This window comes from Ascidiella aspersa, chromosome 9 (genome assembly GCF_963924565.1).
Source record: "Ascidiella aspersa chromosome 9, kaAscAspe10.2, whole genome shotgun sequence".
Lineage (NCBI taxonomy): Eukaryota > Metazoa > Chordata > Ascidiacea > Phlebobranchia > Ascidiidae > Ascidiella > Ascidiella aspersa.
This window is the reverse complement of record NC_139455.1, coordinates 10535986-10559507: the sequence shown is the minus strand read 5'-3', so window position 1 is coordinate 10559507 and position 23522 is coordinate 10535986. Positions and strand designations below refer to the sequence as shown.

The 23522-nt window shown below is 38.7% G+C and overlaps 1 protein-coding gene across 1 annotated transcript in view; it reads right to left on the bottom strand.

The window, feature by feature from the left end:
* Positions 1 to 22337, bottom strand: part of LOC146132951 (uncharacterized) — a 33708-nt gene extending 11371 nt beyond the window's left edge. Inside the window, exons 1-19 of the mRNA XM_083397608.1 lie at positions 22263 to 22337; positions 21787 to 22014; positions 21490 to 21616; positions 19323 to 19441; positions 18843 to 18980; positions 17076 to 17317; positions 16569 to 16765; positions 8970 to 9150; positions 6641 to 6758; positions 6285 to 6557; positions 6038 to 6212; positions 5819 to 5911; positions 5521 to 5692; positions 5063 to 5274; positions 4701 to 4906; positions 2163 to 2363; positions 1410 to 1537; positions 1095 to 1235; positions 29 to 1015 (exon numbers count right to left, since the gene is read on the bottom strand). Of these exons, the coding sequence (XP_083253734.1) occupies positions 29 to 1015; positions 1095 to 1235; positions 1410 to 1537; positions 2163 to 2363; positions 4701 to 4906; positions 5063 to 5274; positions 5521 to 5692; positions 5819 to 5911; positions 6038 to 6212; positions 6285 to 6557; positions 6641 to 6758; positions 8970 to 9150; positions 16569 to 16765; positions 17076 to 17317; positions 18843 to 18980; positions 19323 to 19441; positions 21490 to 21616; positions 21787 to 22014; positions 22263 to 22337 (4013 nt within the window). The remainder of the gene's footprint in view (positions 1 to 28; positions 1016 to 1094; positions 1236 to 1409; positions 1538 to 2162; positions 2364 to 4700; positions 4907 to 5062; positions 5275 to 5520; positions 5693 to 5818; positions 5912 to 6037; positions 6213 to 6284; positions 6558 to 6640; positions 6759 to 8969; positions 9151 to 16568; positions 16766 to 17075; positions 17318 to 18842; positions 18981 to 19322; positions 19442 to 21489; positions 21617 to 21786; positions 22015 to 22262) is intronic.
* Between the last annotated feature and the right edge of the window lie 1185 nt (positions 22338 to 23522).

Genomic DNA, 23522 nt, shown 5'->3' with positions numbered 1-23522 from the left:
TGAACGTTTGTTATAAGAGTTCGGGTGCTTGCTTATATCCATCAAGTCGCGAATCCATTTCACAACATTACGATCAAGTGACAACAAACCCTTGATGTCATGCACAGTCAATCCATTCTGTGAGGTTGTTAGAAAACAACTGACTGCTGCTACGAGTGGCCGGCCATGTTTGTCTTCTAAATAACGGAAAAGGCAGTGAATAAATTCTTCAATCGTGTCGCCTTTGTTAGGAAGATGATGAGCACAATCATCGAGACTTTGATGCGAACTCCACTTCGTTGACAAAAAAGCACATATTTCCAAAGCAAGGGGATTACAACAGTGGCGGCATTTTTCCACTATTAGTTGCTTCTGTTTTGTTGTAGGCGAACTTTTCAATTTGGAGAAGCAGTGCTCCAGTATTTCAGTTATCGTTGTGTTTGACTCTTCTGAACTGAATTTTACATTAGTATGAAGAACGTTAGGACTTTGGTTGCGATACACAAGTTCTGGCAAGGTTACAAAGTTTGTTAGGATTGGCTTGTCATTGATCTCAACGATACAGCGGGATTTCAAGGTTTCGAAACACTTGTCAAGAAAGGTTTTGGAACCTTCTAGATTTGCTCTGGGTTTTGAACGTGACCTCAAGTATTTATTTTGGTCCTGAGAGGGATTTTCACCAATTGCAGTTAGCGATACTACAATCTTAACGTGCTGTGGTAATCGTTCTGGGATCCATTTGAGCAATTGGGCGCTGTGCTCCTCGCCCATTCCATCCAAATCATCTAGGAATATGACAATAGGTCGCGTCTTGGTAGCACCTTTACGTAGGAGATTGATGAATTTTGTCGAAAGAGATCTAAAATCTAAAGTTTTAATTATTTCTTTTGAGTGTAATTCCTTGTGCGACTTTCCTGCGGATTCCATTAGTGGTACGTCGTTTTCTATTGAAACGTCAACAATTTCGCGTAACTGAGTACATAAACTTGATAACAGGCGACGAGGATGCTTCATATCTCCAGTCACGCCGATACTCCTGAATCATTTTATGCAACCATGTTGGTAAACAAAATACTACAAGATAGGCATACAGAATTAAAAAAAAGATTATCAACCTGAATATGACTGAACAAGACGTGGTGTTAGAATTGTTTGTGTTCGATTTGTTGTTAAACCAAGAATTAACAAGAGTCATAGCTTTGGCCATGACTGACGATTTTCCACATCCACACGGACCGCTTAGAACTAGCGGTTTTCTATCATAAATTAGAGTCAATATTATTCAAAGCAGCACGTTCGGGACTATATGTTTCCAGGTTTTTAAATATCACCACAAATGAAAAAAACGTTTAGTTGTAAGTATATGGTTTAACTTCAACCCTTGTGTATATACCAGGTTAAATACAATAAATTTAATAAAAAGATGTTACCTGTTTTTGAAAGACTTCATGTATGACCTTATACTCTTAAGAGTGCTCTCCCGACCACAAAAGTATGAAGCAAGATGACGCGCAAATGACACATGGTCGTAAACCTCTTCCTTCGAAAAGTCTCGTTCCTCAGAAAAAAAATATTACGGTAATTGTTACGCGAAAAAATACCCTGCGCGTTACCGAATTAAACAGGTATTCGCCAGTTTTATTACTGCATGCATGTCGTCTAAAATTGTCATGAAAAACACTTGCACTCCACCCATTCTGGCATTGTCCCAGTGAGGTATAGTACGACTTATCCTTAATATTTTGCTAACTTTTTTTCCAATATGTGAAAGTGACCATAAAGCAACTTGCATGACATTTTTAATTAAGCCCTTTTGAGCGTCAGCGCGCATACATTTGTTTAAACAGCGCTAACAACCTTTAGTTTTTGTTTTGGAACATTATGATATTACACAATATGTTATAGCGTGACGTCATAAAAGAGGTAAGTTTAAAAAAACACTTATGTTTAAGTGTACACATCCCAAAATATCCGTTTACAACATAACAAACAATTTTTCGTTGACTTTCTGGATTAGGTAAGAAGGCGTTGCTCTCAAACCTTTTTTGGCGAAATGTAGCCTATTCCACTTTCTATCTGTTTTAGCCGCTTTCTTTCACGAGTACCCTTATTTTCGTTCAAAGTATTGTTTTATGTTATTTCAATTCTATGCCATAGGTTTTGGCAATTTAGTTTATACCAACTTGACTATTCATTTTTGACTGATCCAATGCCTTGCTGATTTGCAACGTGCACAAGTTGTAGAAGTCCAAACGCAGCCTATTGAGATAAAGATTCCATGTTCTGGTGTCTCCACTATTCTTTTCATCGCGAACGCTTGGCATGTAAGCGGTTTGAATTTGTCTCCATGTTAAGTTATATTCTCTTGTACTTGGATATCCTGCCTGTGCAAAAATGCTTTGCATTACAGTAACATTAAACAGATAGAGAGCGTTAACGATATCGATTAGACAGATCAAGGCGTAACCCAAGTAGAACAAAATATAGTTTACATTTAATGCTCTTGTAATAAAACAATTATAATATATAACTAACTACTGCTTTAGGATAAAACATAATAATATAAAAATACACTATAGACAGGGTTGCCATACCGTGCTTATTTCTAAGATTTGTGCTTATTTTTGGGTGCAGTGTCTTATAAAACACAAATGTGCTTATTTCTAAGAAACGTGCTTATTTTAGAGTTGTGTGCTTATAGTTTGTCTTATTTTAGTTTCTAAAAGTGTTCTTTATCAATTATTTTAACATTGAAGGAGGAGTGAGAGACTTCATTTATTTATATTTACCAAGTTCTTTAACCCAGATTATAACAGCAATGCATTAAATTACATAATAACAATGAGTTGTGATTGTTTATATTCTAAATCAGCGGTTCTTAACCTGGGGGGCGCGCCCCCTTAGGGCGCCAAGTAATTCTTAGGGGGGCGCGAGCTCCAAGTTAATGTTTAATTTTTTTTACAATGATTCTAATGGTTTCGTCACTCCTACAGCGCTGTACAAACTCTGTTTTTGCCAACATTGAAACCGCCAAAAATGTTCGCGCTCCGCGCGAATCTGGTGTTTTCAACTTTTGTTGACTATATACGTTTTAGCCCAAAGTATCTTCGAGTGCCATTTCATGTTTTCATATCATCAAAGGTTTAACGGGCCTATTCAATTACAGCTTTGTCAACTTATAGATAAACGATCGAACTATTTTTCGTCAATAATTTATATATGATAACAGGCTAGCAACAGGGAAACTTGAATCTATAATGTTTTTTCAATATTGCCGTTGTATTGTGTGCCGTCACATCTTTTGAAACACGATAACGCAATATTTAATTTTTGCGCTCGACATCACAGCCTTTCAACTGTGGAGTAAATGCCCTCTAAACACGTGTGTCAAAATCAGCTTGATAAAAATCAATGTGTCGAGCACGAGCAATTTGTTGTGTGCCAAACGCGAAAAAGTCTCCTAAATTACAGTTTAGCCAATTCAACCAAATAAAACCCAATTGTTTTCCAACAATTCAATTCATTATTTTCATGGTGTCTCAGTGTTATTTCATTGAAAATGCCGAACTGCTTTTTGTAGGGGGGCGCGAGGCATAGGAAAATTACCAAAGGGGGGCGCGGCTAAAAAAATGTTAAGAACCACTGTTCTAAAAAAAAGTACATTTTAGCCTATAGAATTGTGGTAGCTTGCTTTAGCAATTAAGTAAACTTTCGGCTTGACGCGAGGACTGACATTTTTGTGACAGTACAGACAAAATGTTACTGAGAGAATGAGTCTGAATAAGCAGGTTTTTTGTGATAAACATGAAAATGAATTTTTAATGTCAAACGAAGTCGAAAGGAAAAGAGCTGCGATTATTGCTGTTATTGTGATTGTGAAACCAGCCCAGAGGCTATGAAAACACGATATGAAACTACAAAAAAAATTGCTGGAAGCAGTACAGTAAATCATTCAATAAATAATTTTATTACAAGCCAAACTCCGCCAAGTGAACTACCAGGCAGGGTCAGCTTCAGGCTTTCATGCTGCCATGCACCACGGTTTAAATCAGGGGTCGGCAACTTATGGCCCGCGGACCGGATCCGGTCCGCGACCTGTTTCACAAGCTGGACAGTGAACACGGCCATGCCTCATGTCTTCAAACTATGTTAAATAGAAAAATGCAAAAAAAATTCGCGCTTCACGCGAGTCGTATTTCCTCGCCCCTTAGGTATATTTGCGTTTTTGAGAGGGCTTCTCAGATCAAAAGTAGGGGCGCTTGGTAGCTATATCGAAATGGAAATATATTAAGGCCCGTCGAAAACTTGCTGAGTTTGGTTTGGCCCGCGACTAGAAAAAGGTTGTCGACCCCTGGTTTAAAGGGTGTACAGGTGCGTTCTGGCGCAAAAAAGTAAAAAAAAAGACAAAGCTTGCATTAAATAGGGGTGGTTAGCTTGCCAATTTCAACAAAGTAAACGCATTTTTTCACGCTTCGGTGGATTAAGCTACGTTTTGCGCATACAAAAATAAATGTTTTCAAGTTTTTATCTTATTTTATAACGTTATTCCTAAAAGCTTGGAATTCACCCCCGGAATCCTGGATCTGCCCCTCTGGTCTTTAGTAGCGTGCTTATTTTGGGGGGGCAGCGTGCTTATTTTTTGTTCTGAGCAGATGGTAACCCTGACTATAGCAGAAATAAAACAAGGCAACGATATTAATTCACAAAGTTTGTATGTGCACCTGTTCAACCACCTCTGTTTTAAAATCATCTGCCCCGAAATTCTCACATTTTTCTTTTGTGATGGGATGAACAGGGATAAAGTGGCAACTGTCATCGTCAAGGGGAACTGAGTCCAAATCAGTTATCCTTCGATGAAACCAAAAGCAAGCGTCGCCTTCTCTCAAAGTTGCGAGGGAGAGAGATAGTCGAGATTCTTTGACTATCGCTGTAACATTTTTTATTAGAAATAAATTCCAGTAAATCAAAATAACAGATTTGCTACTTTTTTGGGCTGTTACTTTGAACACATTTTAGGAATTGTTAGGAAAATTTTTAGGAAACATTTATTTAAAGAATGCTTTCTCGGCTTTAAATTCCTTACTGGGCAACATGTTTTCTCTCCTCCATGTCACAACTGCTTCGTGTTGTTTAGCTTGCTTATTGCTCACAACACGAGTTGTGTCGGAGTATTCTTGCAATATGTTCTGCAACCTTTGTTTATGATGCTTCCACAACTGTTCTTCCCGTCTACGCTTCTCGTGTTCGTTTTGCTTACCGGACGGATGTAAGGAAGAATAGCTCTTGTAGTGTGATCTATTATTTTAGCACAAAATAAAGATTTTTTCAAATTTACTTCAATGTTAATTTAAACTTAGCTTTAACCAATAGGACATGGCTACTTGCTCTTCTTAATATACTAATGATTCTTAACGTCTGACGCAACTGTATCCGAACGCGTTTTATTTAGGCGTGCTTTTTATCAAGATACCAACTTAACCTTACAAACTAATATTATTTAAATTGCAAAATTTTCGCTTTTTTGTAAGCTGCAATCCTCACCGTATAGACTTTAGTTTGTATACGTGAGGTGCCTCGTTAACGTCGAGAAGATACCAACTTTGGAGCAAGTCAACTTTTTCCTGCAATCGACGACGCTTTTCTCGTGTGGCAGTCAGCTCACCTTCCATATTTTTTCTTTGTTTTCCAGAATTGGATTCAGTTATACTTTGCGCTAAAAATAATGCACTTGCCATGTCCTTTAATTTACATGTATTAAATATCACTTATCAAGCAGGACTTGATCCACAATATTTACAATTAGAATTTAACTTTTTAGCGGAAATAAAAACTTTTTTACTTGACGTTTGGTTTGCATGTTGTTTTGATTTACTTTTTGCATCTTTTTCAGGTAAACTGGCGTTATCGGCTCCAGAACTATCAATGGAGGATCCTTTAAAGAAAAATGTATTTAATATCCTTCTACATTTAACTAAGTACGGTTTTAATCAAACTTGGTTTTCAACTGGAGCACAGGGCAGTACACATTAATGTATTCAATCAGATGAATACGACTTACGCGATTTGTTATCCTCGGTTTCTTGGTCAGAAGGAAGAAAGGACTTTATATGAAGTATTTGCATATCTAAGTCGCTAATATCGTCGTCGAGGTTCGCCATTATAAAGTCAAACACTTCTTTTGGAATTAATCCCGGGATGGATTCAGAACTTCCACAACCATCGCATAGAAAGCACTGTAATATAATAGGTACGTGAGGCATTCATCGTCCCTGAGACGCTTAATGATAAAAACGTGAAATGCTTACCACGAAGTTTGTACCGACTCCTTCATGTAATACATCAGATATCATATTGTTTCTCAGCGTTGAAAGAGAATGATCAGGGTCAACAAAAATGCGACTTGGGTGTGCCAAAAGTGGACAGCACTCCACTTCGTTTGGAACGAAATTAAGATCGATTAAATCAAAAGCAAGACTTCTTTCGCGACAGAAATGGCGTAACCGCGACGTCAGCGTATCACTTAAAGCGTTTCGTTCAACCACAGTGTCAAGACCTTCCGAACTTAAATATATCAATACCTGTAAAAGTATACTACCTATATTTCCAAATGGCAGATAACTTCTAACAGTTATTTGAGCTTCATGTAACAAGTTGTTCTCACCTTTCGGCGAATGTTTGGGAGTTTCAGTGAAACGTCCCCGGTATACAAACTTGTCAGCAATGTATTCCGTTCCTCTGGCGTTAAATCGAATTTGTTTCTTTCAATGAATTCATTAGTCCTGTAAATGAGTTATGAGCGTTTTAAAACGTTGATACAGAAGGAATACACGAACATATTTACATATTTTCGAGTTGGTTTAGGCGAAAAACGAACATAAAAAGTTTGTACACTAAGGCCTATATCTGTATTTAAATGGTAAAACATAATGATTTACATTTTTGATGTTCAGTGTACTTAATGGCTAGCAGTCATATACTACTGCCTGAGTTACCAATGCATTGCACTTTAACAAAGAAGAGTGGTTGAAAAAAAAAGGAACAGATAGGATATACCAGGGTCCAGGGGCCGCATGCGGCTCTTCGGCATGTTTTTTGTGGCTCTACTAGTCCAGTGCTTCTTAAACTTTTTTAATTTCGTTCACCCCTAGCATATATCTCTAGATTTCATTCACTCTTGTCTCATCATATGATAAAACTATTTCGTCTATATATAACAGCACAAAATGACTTAGGTTGTTTCGAGTTTTGTTAAAATCAACTCAAACTAAGTTTTACCATTGTAAATCTACAATTTCTCGAGTCCAGCAATATAAAGCTAAAAAAGCACAAAACAAAGTCACCAAATTGTTGTACTTATACTAGGGCTACCATATTTTTAGTACCCAAAAAGAAGACATTTATTTGCCTGCAAGTAAAACGAAAATAGAATTGTTACGTTTGAGAAATACGTGCCATATCCACAACGTTTTTCAGCAGCGGCACCCTTTGTAATTTTCCTATGACTTGCACCCCTACGAAAAAAAGAATTTTTAATTAAATATCACTGAGACAATTAAAAAAAATAGTGTAGTTTGTTGTCGGTCGCGCGAAGCGCGAAAAAAATTGGATTTAATTGGTTGAATTGGCGCTAAACTGAAAAACAGGAGGCTTTTCGCAAAACATTTCGTCCCCCTGTTGCTAGCCTGTTATCCAATTATATAAAATATGGATAAAAAGTAGTTCGAACGGTGGATGACTTTTATCTATAAGTTAGAAAAATTATAATTAAATAGGGCCGTTAAACCTTCGATGATATAAAAACATGGAATGGCACTCCAAGAGACTTTGTGCTCAACAAAGTAAACAAAATTAGATAACAGAAAATTCGCAATTTTCTTTTTGCAGTTTTAATGTTAAAGTTGGCATAAACAGAGTTTGTACAGCGCTGTAGGAGTGGTGTACAACCAAAACGAAAACGATACCATTAGAATCATAGCAAAAAATTCAAATATTAACTTAGAGCTCGCACCCCCCCTACGAATTGCTTGGAGCCCCCCTATAAACCCTTTTTAAACTAGCAATTCAGCATCTTTCATGGCTTAAGTATGTTTTGGAAATAAATACAGCCTCTCGCCTAAAAGTCTTGTTAAAAGTATAAGCAACTAACTCGAAATGACAGGACATTTGGGCATTTTTGAGCGTCCTCGGAGGACCATTCAGTTTTCTTGAGAAAAGGGAACAAATCCTTCTAAAAGAGACGACATATGGTAGGCCTAACTCATACACTCAGTGCAAACCAACTTAACTATTACAATAACCAAAAAAACACCAAAAAACAACAGGTTTTAGATTTATTTCAGAAAGTTGTTTACTAGTGACTATAGGATGCTCCTGAACTTTCGTTCACCCTTATTCACCCCTGCAAAAATTGTATTCACCCTGGGGTGAACCATTCACCACTTTAAGAAACACTGTTCTAGTCGAATCGTAAAATTCCAAAAATAATGTACTGGCTACCATCCAAAATTACCGTTTATGAACGTTTCTCTATTTTTCTTTTCTTTATAAAGGCCAGCCTTTCGTTTATGACGTACACTAGACATAACATCCGAATCCGAATTCCGAAGAGTTAGTTAACAGCTGGTCAACGCAATTTCATTGCTAAGACAGTAAGCTCAGTTAAGTATGCTTAAATTCACTTCAAAATGAAAACGATGACATCTAATGCTAGCAAAAACGAAAATGTGAAAATAAAAACAGAGGTTTTAATCTAGAGTGACAAGAAAACTATGCGTATGCGTATATTAGTCAATCAAATAAACCTCTGTTTTTTTTAGGGTTTTTGGTACTTGTATTTTCTGCAAATGGCTCTTCTACTGAGCATTTGTCCACCCCTGGGATATACCATTTAATCTACAACGTCTGTAACGTATCAGGCTTTTATTAAATTATGTGATACGTTTACGTGCAATTATAGCTCTTACTGGCGTTTATTCATACTTATATCTTACGTGATTTCTGGTTTGCTTATTTCTTCGTTTGTGTTTTGCGACAATCCCGTATTCTGACGCGACAAAGAACCGACTGTTAAACTCTCCGGGAAATTAGTAATGTCAGACATGAAACTCTCCCGACGTGAAGACATGCCAGAGTTGCTTTGTATCACCCAATCCTCAAAAAGACTGACCTCCCCTAAAAAAAGACAAACATGGGCACATTTTAAATAAAACTCTTGAAAAGGGTATTTGAAAATTTCAGTTTTTTTTACTGTATTTTATAAGACTTAAGCTGTCATCTAAACAGAGGACTACCATATATATCTATATAATATAAGAACGTTTGATAATATAAGAACGTTTGTGATGTCTGTCTGTAAGTAGTTACTATATAACGCATTCCTGGCAGTGGCAACTTTGCATTTTTTGCAGAAAATTTTAAATTGTCTAATTAACGTTTGTATAGTAAAGTTGAACTAAATACAATAATGTTTTATAAAAACGGACTGAAAACCGTGCTAGCCTCGGACAAAACTCTACGGGGTTACCAAAAGTCAACTATAGGCTAGTATTCGGCGAGGTTACACCACAGCGTATTTGTCAAGCAATAGAAATGCATTACTGGTAGTAGTAGGATTTTTTGCAGTATATTATATAAGAACAGATCACGTTTAATTTCACGTCGAACTAAAACAAAATGATAATTAAAAATTATAGAGTTTTGGATTCTGTATTCTGGATTCGTTATTATGATTCAAAACCTGTTATACTAGAATGTCTTCGGATTCTACTTTAAACATCCTTAATACCCACGTAGTGTAAATTGGGCGGGATCCGTTGGAAGGCTTTTGCGTTTCTGCATTAAACCTACCCGACAACAATTTGGCACGAATAAAAATAAGGTAAAAAATTAAAATATAAAATAGAACATTTTGTCACAAAGAATACGTATTCTATCGCGACATGCAAAAATCATGTACCACTTTTTTACTGAACGTGTAAACTTATAGGCCGAAATAAACATTTTATGCATCAACATTTTCTGTTATTGGCCTAACACGCCAGGCAGCTGATAGTACACGCGAATCGATAAATTGTCGGTTTTACACTGGTAGTAAAGCTCAAATGGGCTTCTCACTGTGAGGTTCGCCAAAGAACGATTATTCTTAGAGTACTCCCACTGAGATTTTTGTACCTGGCACAGAGATTAGCTACTTTTGGTTTCAATGTTAATTGCCACTTTTTGGAATCATCGGCTTTAACAGTGGTTCTCAACCAAGGCCTTCCAAAATTTAGGTAAATGTCAAATAGGTTAAATCTCGTGACCCAAACCTGAGTAGTGGTTACAGAATTTTTGTTTGCTGATTTAAAAAATGCCATGGATGACGTCAAAAATACGTCTTTTGTTGTTTGTCGAACTCGTGTGCAAATTAAATGGAGTCAAAATACATCCAAAAAGGAGGCAAGGCGTTCGACTCGTGCGAAGCGCGAAAATTTTTGTGTGTTTGAGGTATAAATTGCTAGATTTTTTATTTAGACGAGACGTAACGTGTTGATCATACATCGAGATGTGTTGGAAAATCATTGACACATTTACTTAAAGAAATATGTATATATCGTATAAAAAAGCACAAAAACATATATTGCGTATATCTTATTGAACTGTGAAGTGTAAGACGTGTTAATTATAGAGAGTCTTGGCGCAAGCCTATTCACGCAGCCTTTGGACAGAAAATGTTCTCCCAAATCAGTTAAACATCTAAATAACTTTAAAAGATTCGCGCGAAACGCAAAAGTTAAAACATGTAAAAACATAGTTTGGGGGCATGGTCGCATGCCTCGATCCTGCTTCTACTATAGTACAAGCCATGTAGTGCAATGTTTGGTGAAATAACTTTATTGTTGATTAATGTCGTGTTACGCCACGCCATCGAACATGGTAAAACTAAGTGGACGAATCATAATTATAGACCAAATACAAAAAGGAAAAAAATAGTATTGAGGCGACAACCAGTTTATTCAGCGACCAAAACGAAAAAGCGAAACGAGCGGTGACAGCGCGCATAAAAAACGAGAGAAGAGAAATAAGGAAAAGGTTCACTTCGTGTACACGTATGTGGGAAATTACAGGGCCGCTACATTACCCCCTCCCAGAAGTGAACCTATCAAAAACGATCAGGGGGGTGAATCACACGACCAGCGCGCGTTTGTACGAATGTTTGCTCCAATTCGTTGGGCAAAGCTGGTGTCGAGATGTTGCGCGTAGGAGTCTTCTTCGGCGGGGTGCTTGAGGTACCTCGATCGGTTGTACCTCGTCGATGTATGCTGGCTTTAAGCGATCAATGGAAATCGTTTGGTTTCGCCCTCCTATATCGACCGTGAACGTCTTGTCACTGCGCCGAATTACTCGAAATGGCCCGTTGTACGGCGGCGTAAGGGGCGGGCGATGCTTGTAGACTCGTGCGAAAACGTAATTACTCCTGCGAAGTGATGTAGGAACATCCATCTTTGCTCTACCGTGACGCGACATCGGGATTGGCGCCAGGTGTCGAAAGGAATCTCGCAAAGCTGGTAAACGCCGCTGTGGGCTGTCAGGCCTGGATGAGAAAAAATCACCTGGAACAGACAAGGTGGAACCATAAACTAGTTCCGCTGAAGATGTTAGTAAATCTTCCTTAGGACTAGTGCGAATTCCTAGCATTGCCCACGGTAACTCGTCCATCCAGTTAGTTCCTTGTAAACGAGCCATCAGCGACGTTTTGAGATGCCGGTGAAAACGCTCCACGAGGCCATTCGCTTGTGGATGGAAACTTGTTGTCCGATGCACCTTGATGCCCAGCAAATCGTTGAACATGGCTGAGGTGAATTGAGCGCCTCTGTCGGACGAAATATCCTGCGGAACTCCAAAACGCGAAATCCAATTAGAAACAAAAGCGCGCGCACACGTGATTGTCGTTGCTTCAGGCATTGGTATTGCCTCTGGCCAAAGTGTAAAACGGTCAACCATTGTAAGAAGATACATGTTACCTTGTGAGGGCGGAAGTGGTCCGACGATGTCAATGTTGACGTGGGTGAAACGACCGCTACACGTCGGATAATTTGACAAGGGTGCGCGAACATGTCTATTGTCTATGGATCTTCGAACGTTGACAATGAACTCATTCTTTAGCCCATGAACCAACTTGCTTCAAAAGCCCGTGCCATACGAACTTCGAAGACATTAGCTTCCTCGTTGTTCGTATGGATGGGTGGGAAAGACCATGTATCATATCAAACACTTTACGCTGCCACGATGTTGGTACTATCGGGCGTGGCGAGTCTTGAGACGTATCGCAGAGAAGTTTTGTACCTGACCGTCTCACCTCAATGTCTTCAAGCTGAAGGTTGGTTACTGCTGTACGATAAGCTCCACTAGATAAGGTATAAGCCACACAATTTTTCTTACCGGCTACGTGACATCAGTGGTGAATTCCGAAACGGCGCTTAGGTGTCGTTGTTGACGGGCAGACCATGGTGATGAAACTTAGTAAACGCAAAGGTCAATGGCTTGTGGTCGGTATAAGCAACAAAAGGACGACCTTTCAAGAAATACCTGAAACGCCGCATAGAAAGATAGAATGCAAGTAATTCTCGGTCAAATGCGCTATATTTGGTTTCCGGTAGCCAAAACCTTTTACTGAAAAAAGCCAGTGGGCGCCACCCGCCGTCTATAAATTGCTGTAAAACGGCGCCAGCGGCATATTCCGATGCATCCGTGGTGAGGGAAGTCGGGGCCTGAAGTAACGGGTGGTGCAGAAGAGTTTACCTTGGCTAGAGCCAGTTTTGCATGTCGAAAAGCTAAATCTAGAGATTTGTTCCAAACAAGGTTTTTAGGTTTTCCCGAAAATGCGGAATATATCGGGGACATAATTTTGGCAGAGTTGGGAATAAACCGATGATAAAAGTTTATCATACCTGCGAACTGCTGGAGGCCCTTGATGGTCGTTGGTCGTGGAAACTTCTGTACAGCCTCAACTTTGTCGGGGAGCGGCCGTGCACCATCTTTCGTTGCCCCAGAAAATCAATTTCGGAAACGCCGAATTGACATTTGCCCACGTTGATGACCAAACCATGGCTGGTAAGCTGCTTGAAAAGTTTCCTTAAATGCATTAGGTGCTCTTCAACCGAGTTGCTGGCCACCAGGATATCGTCCAAGTTGACGAACACGAAATCCAAAGGTTGACAGTGTCCATTTTTAAGACCAAAGGGCATCCGGATCAACTCGAACAGTCCAAAAGGCGTTACGACGGCCGTCTTTGGAATGTCGACCGGTGCCACAGGTACTTGATGATACCCACGCACAAGGTCGATCTTGGAGAAAACGTTGCTTCCCGCTAAACGAGCAGAAAAGTCCTGGATGATAATACCAAGTTTCAATATTTGGTTGAACTCCTTCTTAGCAATCATCAGTTTCTCAGGGGGCAGTCTCCGAACCTTGGAGTGCACCTGTGGGCCGCTTGTGGGAATGTAGTGCTCTACACCGTGTGTAGGAAATGATTTCCGTGTGTAGGAAATGATTTTGAAAAATGGGGAGTGGTAATCCTCGGAAATTCGCTGAGTAGACGCTTATACTTTGACACACCGCTCGCGAGGGCTATCAACTGAGGTGCTGATTGCTCAATCTTGCCGATAGAATTACTAGAGAATGTCTGGACGTTGATTAGGCGTCGGCGTTTGATGTCAACCAAAAACGCGCAGTGTGCCCTCAGGAAATCAGCGCCCAACAGAGGTTTCGAGACATGGCAAGAATGAACACCCATTGAAATCCAAGGCAATCTGGCGCGTTCCACATGTACGTATTTCGCTTCCGTTTGCAGCAATCAGGGTTTTGCCGGGAGGGTTCAATCGGCGTTCGCGTCCAGTGGAAGGAAAAACGCTGACCTCGGCGCCAGTATGGACAAGAAAACTGTAACCTGAAGTACGGTCAAACACGTGGAAAAGGCTACCTGTTGTACCGACCGTCGCAGCAGCAAGCGCCGATCGGCTTCCTCGTTTCCCGCTTCCCAAGAACAGGGAGGTCGACAACTCTTGGCTTTATTTCCAAATCGTTCGTGATAAAAACACAGGCCACGATTTTTTTATCACTTGACTTTTTGAACTTGTTTTGCGGCAGTTTTGATTTAACGCTGGCAGAAAAAGCATTCTGGGCATCATAGCGTCCAGCGCGCAATAAAACATCGGCTGTCCGAGCCATAGCACGGTAATCGGTTAAAGTCTGTGCAGCAAGCCCTGTGCGTACATCCGTTGGCATGAGTTGTAGAAAAAGTTCTTCGAATAAGAAACCTGCTTCTTCCTCGCCCAACAAAATCAGCATTTCGTCGATTAGTGCTGATGGCATTTTGTCGCCTAAAGGGGGCATCTGAAGGAGACGCTGCGCTCTCTGCGACTTTGTTTGAGTGAACATTCGGATTTAACGCTCCTTCAGACTTGTGTATTTGTTGTCGTCCGGCGGATTGTCAAAAATGTCTATTATTCGGCCAGCAGTATCTTGGTCCAAGGCGGAGACCACGTGGTAGTACTTCGTGATGTCCGTTGTAATCTTTCGTAAGGCAAACTGCGCCTCGGTTTGCTGGAACCATACTTTCGGCTGAGCAGTCCAGAATGTCGGCAACTTAAGAGCGACTGCGTGCTGCGATTCTATGCTCATACTTTCGTTAGCAAAGCAACTTGCGGGGTCACCAATAAGGCGACAACCAGTTTATTCAGCGACAAAAAAAAAGACCAAACAAGCGGTGACAGCGCGCACAAAAAACGAGAGAAGGGAAATAAGAAAAAGGTTCACTTCGTGTACACCAGCGGTTCCCAAACTTTTCTAAAAATTTTGCCTGGCGGACCCGTTGCAATTATTTTGATATTTCGCGGCCCTATAAAATTTCAAGGGTCAGTTGACCCATATTTCCTGTAATACACGAGTGCAGTCAAGATTCTTTCTAATGTAACAACCTTCGAACTCAGGGTGGTCCACGGTTGACTGCATCGCGGGCCACAATATTTGATATTTCTTGTATATTCTTTGCGGGCCACATAAAGTAGGCTAAATGCGTGCCAGGAACGGATCAACGTTTTTCGTTTGGTCGAGGCATGAAATGTTTAAAGATAACGTCACAAAGTAATATCGAAAGACAGATACGCTCCAGAAACTTGCTTCTGTCGTCGAACTTGTGTGCAAATAAAATCGAATGTTATGAGACTGGGAAAACTGGTGTGCGCGAAGCGCGAAAAATTTGCGTATTTGACAAAAATTTTAATTAGAAGACTGCATTTTATAAGCGTAGAATGTTCGCGTAAAAGAGATGTTGCATACTCCCCAATCACTAAATTACAAAGACGTTATCATTTCGCGCAAAAAGGTTTAATTAACCAGATCAATTTGGCAGAAATTGCAACTGGGTTTGGACCACCCTGTTCTAACTAATGCAAACGATTCGCTGATAGCAGGTTGTACAGCATAATAGATGCTTTATGATATCACCATATACATCATAAAACACGCTATGATCGAATAATAAAGCATAACTAAAGACAATAAAGATGACAGATAATGTTTAAAACATAGACTAATGTTTAAAAACTTAAAAGACTAATTCTCCTTGCGGACCCTCTGAGCTTAATGCAACAAAAGCTTAGGGACGACCCAAAAATATTCTGTCTTAGTGTATATGAAATCACAATGGATTTTTTACATTTTGTTTAACCACACAAAAATCAGGTAGATTTTGCACATTACATTGCAGCTATCTCTATCTTATTTTAAAAGGATTTGTCCTATTTTATTTTGACAAATGTATAGGCATTCGCTTTGCGCCTTTTTGATTGTTTTGTCAGCAGTATTACACTTTTATGCGTAGTAAAAACCAGTAGGAATAAGAGCTATGGCCAGATTCAGGCCTTAATATTATACAACCCTTGCATAACCCCAAACCCCTAAGTGCATCACTTACTCCCCTAATAATTTTAACCCTAAATAATTTTCTAGCCCCAACCAATACCCACGAATAACCCCAAATGAGGCCAAAAACTCTGGTCCCAAAACAGTGGCCCATTTGAACTATAGAGCATCCAAAGGTCGACACCAAAACGGCCGATGCCAGACATATAGTCCTTGATCGTCCCTCTCCTTAAATTTCAGGCGTTATTTAGGCCTTATTCGGAAAGGTTTATGTCTTATTCAGTCTATTGTTCTTTCTGTCGTGCATATTACTGCATTAGGTATTGTTGCTTTTTAGGTCTTATTATGTGTTCCCTTCGGCTCAAGGCCTAAAATCGTGTTTTTTATTAGTACTTCTCATCGGAAAAACTTGGGAATCACCAATATATTTCTGAAAAGATGATCAATTCTGTTGATGTTAAACTCTACTGGCATTCTACCCGCTGGCGAATCTGTCCCCTATTTAACCTTGAAAATATGGTGGGCCTTTCTTACAGATGATATAAATGTCATTCACAGGCCAATTAGTAATTAAAAACAGTTCTTTCTTCAAAACGAAAGTTTTATAGGCTATGTATGCAACGCGAAAAAAAATTCAGGCAAAAGTGTTTTAAATATCGACCGACTAAAAACGCAACAGTAAATACCTATAGGCAGATCTGGAACTTCCAATTCTATCAGTTTTGAATCTTGGAGAAAAGGGCTTGGCGGTTTGGATTCGATATCATGTGTGGAAGATGACAGAGAGCGGTTGTACTTAGTCGGAATAGCAGATGGCATTTCATCGTTCACGATCGAATGTGGACTATGATGATGTCGTTTCGAGGATTCATTTAATAGCGATCTGTGAATACAACAACGAAGATCTCATAAATCTTTTTAACACAATGAGATTAATAAGTGATAAAAATCTCCTGTAGAAATAATTTTTTGTGTTAAAAATTTGACAGTCACATATTTATAATTAATAAGCACTTGCCGAAACATATAATTAATTATTAACGTATAGATAATAGTAATTATTCTATGCAAAATAATCTAAAAGTGTAGGATAACTCGTTTTTCGTTTAATGCTTTTGTTGTTAGACAACATTAGAGGTTTAAATTGTTAATGGATTTCTCAAGGGTAACATGTATATTGCGAAAGAGCGTACCTCCGTCCTGCGTGCTTCATGAGCACCATTACGCTTCGCTCGGAATCTGACATACTCTGTTGGAATCGACTCTCGACCGGTAATTGCGGTGAAAGCGGAGGTTCCTTTATGCTGGGCTGACTCAGCTCGATATCTACCCAATCGGTCCGTCCTGTGTCGTTGCTGATGCATATGGAGGGTCGGGAGTGGTATGGAGCAGGAGAAAGTTCTGCATCCTTCGGCAATAATATCGGAGGCGAACTCTGAAAGATTGTAAAAGTTATTAGAACTCAGTCGTGTCGTGCAGCATAAACATCGTTCGTGGGCTACTTTGTTTATTTCTGCATATGCTGCATATGAGCCAGCGTATGTCGCCTAAAATAAAAAAGCCGCAATGTAAAGCAAAGGTAACACCAACTTTAAAACAAGTTGTAAAACAAATTGGAATATTTAGTTGCGGCTACGGGTCGCTTTAGAGCAGTGCTTCTTAACCTTTTTTGTATGATTTACCCTTTCTAACAAATGAATATCAGATTTACCCCCAATATATAAAATTGTGCTTATTTATTAAAAAAAACCTAATTAACAAATTACATCAGTTCGTTTGCGACGGCTTCCCTTGCTTTTTAGCAACGAGTTGTTCAATGCCTGATAAAGTAGTAGATAATAACTGGGCCAGTTGAGCCGTACCCAGTGACAAAAATCACATGCAGCACTGAAATTTCAAATAGTTTACTAAACCTTAGCGTTATCGCTACTAATTATTAAAGCACTTAAAACCGGCTATCGCTAAACTTTATAGGCCTAAATTGCACAAAAATAAACTTGTCTAATCGCAGACACGTTACCTAAATCTATGCCGCGACTTCCGAAAAAGCTGATAAATTTATACAGCAAATCACGTAATATTAAGTAACTAAGGAATAAGGATACTTGCCAAAAAACTAAAAAAGTATCAATTAGCGAAGCATAACGTTACCGACGCTAGACGATAAAGAATCAATAGGCTAGAAGGCTTGCTTTGAAATAGAAGTTAATCTGAACTCGGAAAGTAGGCCAACAATAATTACAGCTGGCACAATTTTTCTGTCCCATTATCTGATGTGGATATTTTGATTGATAGCTCATTTACCCCCTAAAACGAGGAAATTTACTCCTGGGGTTAATTTACTCCAGGTTAAGAAAAGCTGCTTTATAGGGGCTTCGCCGCCCACACGTAAAACCTTAATTGCTTTTAGTAAATTTGACTAAAACATTAAAACTCAATATTCACCATCAAATTAAAAACATGTTTTGGTCCACCCTTTGAGTCTTCATTGTTTAATTTAAACTGTAAACCTAGTTTATTATAACCTTAACCAGCGCTTTTCAACCCTTGGAATGGTACGCACATGTGCGGATGTATGTGCGGATGAAACTGGTGTATGTTATTATTTTTTATTATGTGTAATACAGTAATTAAATAAGCTGGTGGACCCATTTTTGCGTTACAGTAGTGATTTCCAAACTTTTTTCGCTGGCAACACCCTAAAGATATTATAGATAGTTCGCGGCACCCTTGTTTGTAGGATAATTTTGCTGAGTGGTTAACTGTAGCGTTACAATAAGCGAGATTGAACCAGCACATAAACTGTGCAACAAGGTTGAAAGAAACTTTTCAATTTTTGGCACTTTTATCGTACACAAATAAGAAGCTTACCAAAAAGCAAAAAATATAGCACGTTCTACTGACGGTAGAAATCTATACCTCTTTTTAAACAAAAATCTAACGTTCGGCACTAACCATACCTGCTGAACAATTTTCTCGTTGAAAACATTGCTCAATTTTCCCGCTGAAACATTGCTCAGTTGTCGAGAGATTGAAAGTATAGATTCAGCATTATCCTGAAACACCTCTTGGCGTGATGTGGTTGTTGAACTAAAATTCTAAAAATTTGTAATTGCCAATTTATGAACTCATATATAGGCTGTGTAAGTTACTCAACCTATTATTTCTTGTAAATTGGCTAATATTTAGTTGTTTTATGGTGAAGGGGACATATAAACAAGGGCGATTTCATGGCAAAATATAAATTTTAAAATTTGTGATACCTTCTACTACTATACAAATAATATTTCGCATTGTGGTATCAAGTTGTAAAAAATGCATAGATAACACGACTAAATGTGTGTTCGATTTTGAAGTGAAGTTTGACTTGTACCTCCCGCGCCCACTTTTCGCAGTAACTTTTTTAACTAAGTTAAGCGAAAACAAGCAAATCGCCTTACCAAGGTTGTTTGTGAAAGAACTCGTGACCTGAAGGAACGTAAACTTTTAAGAGCTTCTTCGTCGTAACTCTCCCTACTATCTATGCTGTCTTCCTTCTCTTCGAGGGCTTTACATTGTTCTGATACAAAGAAGAAACAACAAAAACGTATTTATAAGTGCTGTAATACGGCTTGGTTGAATTTGGTACAATGCTTTTTGCAGCCCTAGGTCAACTCTTTAAACATCCACATTTTATGCATGCTGATAACAGGGACATCGGTAATCTACAGGCAGTGCTCCTCAACCTAATAATACTATGAGGTTCAGGCAGCCCACCTACTTAAACATATCTTATACATTCAACATTGGCACAGATCCAAATTGAGCACAAGGTATATGGTTTGCCAATATCGTTTAAAAATTTTAACCGCCTCTGTAAAAAGAAATCTTCCGCGACCCTGAAGTAACTTTGTGATTTTAATAAATATTTTTAGCCCAAAGTCGCTGTACGCATGGAAACTTTTTAAATCAGGGGTCGGCAACCTACGGCCCGCATGCCGGATCCGGCCCGTCGATGTAATTCATCCAGCCCGCCGCCTCTTTGACATATTAGAAACGAATCACTTTCACATACATTTTAACTATTTTAACTACGTAAGTTCAAGAAATGTTTGCGGTTCGCGCGAATGATCATTCTACATCCGGTTTGTTCACGTTTTGATGCTGTCTTTTGAACTAGATCAACGCTTCTTTCCCGTTGCGCCGTGGAAGGCTGTCAAGGGTGTCGCGGATAAACGGAAAACTTATTCCAAAATATTGGTCATATAGTTTTATTATTTTTTCATTGTCGGCAATGTAATAAATACTTCCAAGAAAGTTAAAAAGTGCCGGTTTCTAAGAAAAAAATCGCGCTCGCTTCGCTCGCCAGGTCTGCCCTGACTTAAAAAGGTTATCAAACACTGAACAGATTAACCTATCGCGTTTCCTAAAAGTAGTGTTATTACACTTTTCATTAGTAATATGGATGACGACTTGTAAATTCCAATTTCAAACCAAACAAAGGTTTTTTTTGCGCTTTGCATCAACACTTTATACTACCTCCTTAAACATAATTAATTAAACACGTTTTTAAGTGCAAAAAAGACCCGAGACCCGCCTGATTCACAGTTGCTGTAACATTTCTTAGTATACATTTTGTGCGGCCCGCAGAGACCTTTAATTTCTGAGTTTGGCTTTGTCCCGCGACTAGAAAAAAGTTGCCGACCCCTGCTTTAAATGGTAACAATAGCCGATAACTCTAAGTGGAATTTAAGTTAACGAGACACGGTGAACAATTTGTGTTACAAAAGTCATTTTTGTAATAAACCAAGCGTTGTGAAGTACGCAGTATAAATCGCCGTGCGGTTTTATTCAAAGAATTACTTTTGATACGCTATGCAACCGAAATGAGTAGGGCCAATTGAGATTAATCGATTTTTGTACGAAATGTATTTTGGCTGGTGCTTTGTTGGGCCTCTTCAGCTCATACCAACAACTCACTTAACGTCAAACTCCAATATGGACAAGCGCGTACCAAGGCTTGGGACAATTATTATCTCGTTATCCTATGTTTCTTTACATTGCTTTACAGTTAAGTGGGTTCGAAAGTGACACCTTTGACCCTTTCGCGTGCGTCCAACTACTAATCTATAGCTATTCACATCGGTTCAACACTGTGATACAGCTTATCCAAAAATTATTTTTGGGAAAAATGTTTTAACCTTTGCACAGTCTGTGAGAAAATGAATTCGGTGCTCTATTTTTTCAAACTTTTCGTAGTGTACCTATATAAAGAATAAATCCCACCATTCAGCAACACAACTTTAGTGACCTCTATTATGTTGTGACCTCTATTATGTTGTTAGAATTAGGATTTTTATGATAATGTTTGTTCAGCATAAATGTTAACACGACATGGACGAATATTATTTATGTGATGTGATTCGATTGAAAAAACATATATAATGTTCGCAATCTGTCCATAGTATATTAGGGGGGTGACCATGGGTCCACAAAGTCATAACTGTATTTTTCGCCTATTTTAACAACGTAAATGCAAGAATTTTTTTTCGCTTCGCGCAAATCTAAATTTTGTTTCTGGTATGCGACTTAAATTTTGTAGATCCGCGCCTCGTAATAATTAAATACCTTCAAAAGCCATGCTGACCCGCCGTTCGTGCTGCCGGAGCAGTCTTCGCCTTAAATGTTCAACAATAACTTTGTTGTTGTACTTGCTTACTCGTCGATTTGGAAGGTGCCAATGTGTATCTTCATTCTGAAAATATAATAGTTAGGTTGTAGCTATCTTTGGTAATCGCTTCATGTTTTGTTTCACCTAAAGATGTTTATTTAAAACAACACCGCAAAAAATGATACATAATAAACTTAATTACGCAATAAGCAATGTAATCTGTAATCAGTGCATATTGTTATTTATTAATATACCATGACTGATTGCCGCCTCGTATTAATTTTGGGAAGCTTAATTGACGAACTATCCTCTTCAAGAAGAGCTGCGGGCGGTAGCAATCCCATCACAGCAAGGCTTTTAGCTCTAGAGCGATTTGTCAAAGATTTGCGAGGTAGTTGCTGGTAATTTTTTTTAATCGGAGGAAAAAACAGTCCTTGTTGCGATTTTGGGTGTACTGAATGTCGCCGACCGGCTTCCAAAATCTGCAAAATATTGCAATGTAATTAAAATAGAAGCAATTACTAAAAGAACAAATAGAAGCAATTCCAGAACAACTTTTAAACAAGTCTGTATCGTTAACACAGCGCTTCTTCAAAACTATGTTTTGTTATAATAACACTACAAACCACTCTAAGAGAGTAGTCGACAAATAAAAACGGCAAACAATAACATCATGTACGTAATTACAAGCGTTGTTTTGATTTTATTTACTTAATAATACTCTACTTACACCAAATCGCAATGCTTCTTCTAGAACCATTTGCCGGCTTTGTCTGCGCTGCATACTTTGTACTGCCTGTTCCATTGTCACAGCGTGGATTAAACAACGCGTAACAATCACTTTTTTGGTGATTTTGTCATTTGCTTTGGCGTAATTTAAAAATCAGTTTGCACTGAAACGGGAATAAATATACTATTTTTCGTAACACAATGAAAGTCGACTTCCATTCAGGGCTCAGTAAACATCGAGCAAAGAGAAAATCATCACATCATCAATCAAAGAATACTCTCAAAAACCTCTGCAAATACTGTGCATACTTTTATAAATGTGGAACTATTCTAATTTGACGCTTTATCCACTATTTTTAATTTTCACTAATTACATGGTTATAAAGCATATGCCAAATTATGTCCCTTACGGGCCAAAACCTTTACTTATATATCGTTTCGGTGGTTGATTTAGCCAAGCTGCGGCGCAAATGAAAACACTTGATGACATGAAATATTTATGGCGCCTATCACTACAAACTGCTAGCTTCGTATGACGTGGCTTGACAATAGATGTTGATCGGTATCCGCCACGAAACGCCTAGTTGATAAGAAAGCATCGCGGATCCTGAACACGGCTAAGACGTGTCAAAACCTTGTTTTGACAGAATAGGCGCCTTCTATTGTTAACATAAAATTCACGGAAACCTTTCGACGCTTCTTTATGTAACTCAGATGCTGAGTGAAGTCCACAAGAGAATGCCTATAAGCCATACCATGTTGATGTTTCCTGCTTATGCTGGGGTTATTGGATTATTATATATTATGTTTTAAGTAAAGTACTTTTTTGGTCACACACTTCACCCAAACGAAAATCAACATAGGTTTTATATCATGATGAACATCAATACTTCGACCCACGTGAAGGTTGATTGCTCTCCAATTATTAAAATATAATTAGTAGGTAATCATGCAACTAAATGGCTTTTAACTCAACGAAAATCCGCGTTAGATAGTCAGCGCGAAAGATTAAACGCTGCACTGACAAGGATGCCGCATGTTCCATTAAAAAGTAGCTCGTAATGATTTGGTTGATCATAGTGGTTCTTCTGTATTGTGTTCGGCGCCGCTGCTAACATGGTGTAGTTGTAAGTTAGTTGTAGACTATAGGATAGTATATGCTTTAAAGGTTTCGGCTTTATCGTATGATTTATGCGCTTTTGAGGTATTGAGATTCGTAAGGTTTGTAATATTCTCATGTTTTTTCACTTGAAGAACAGAT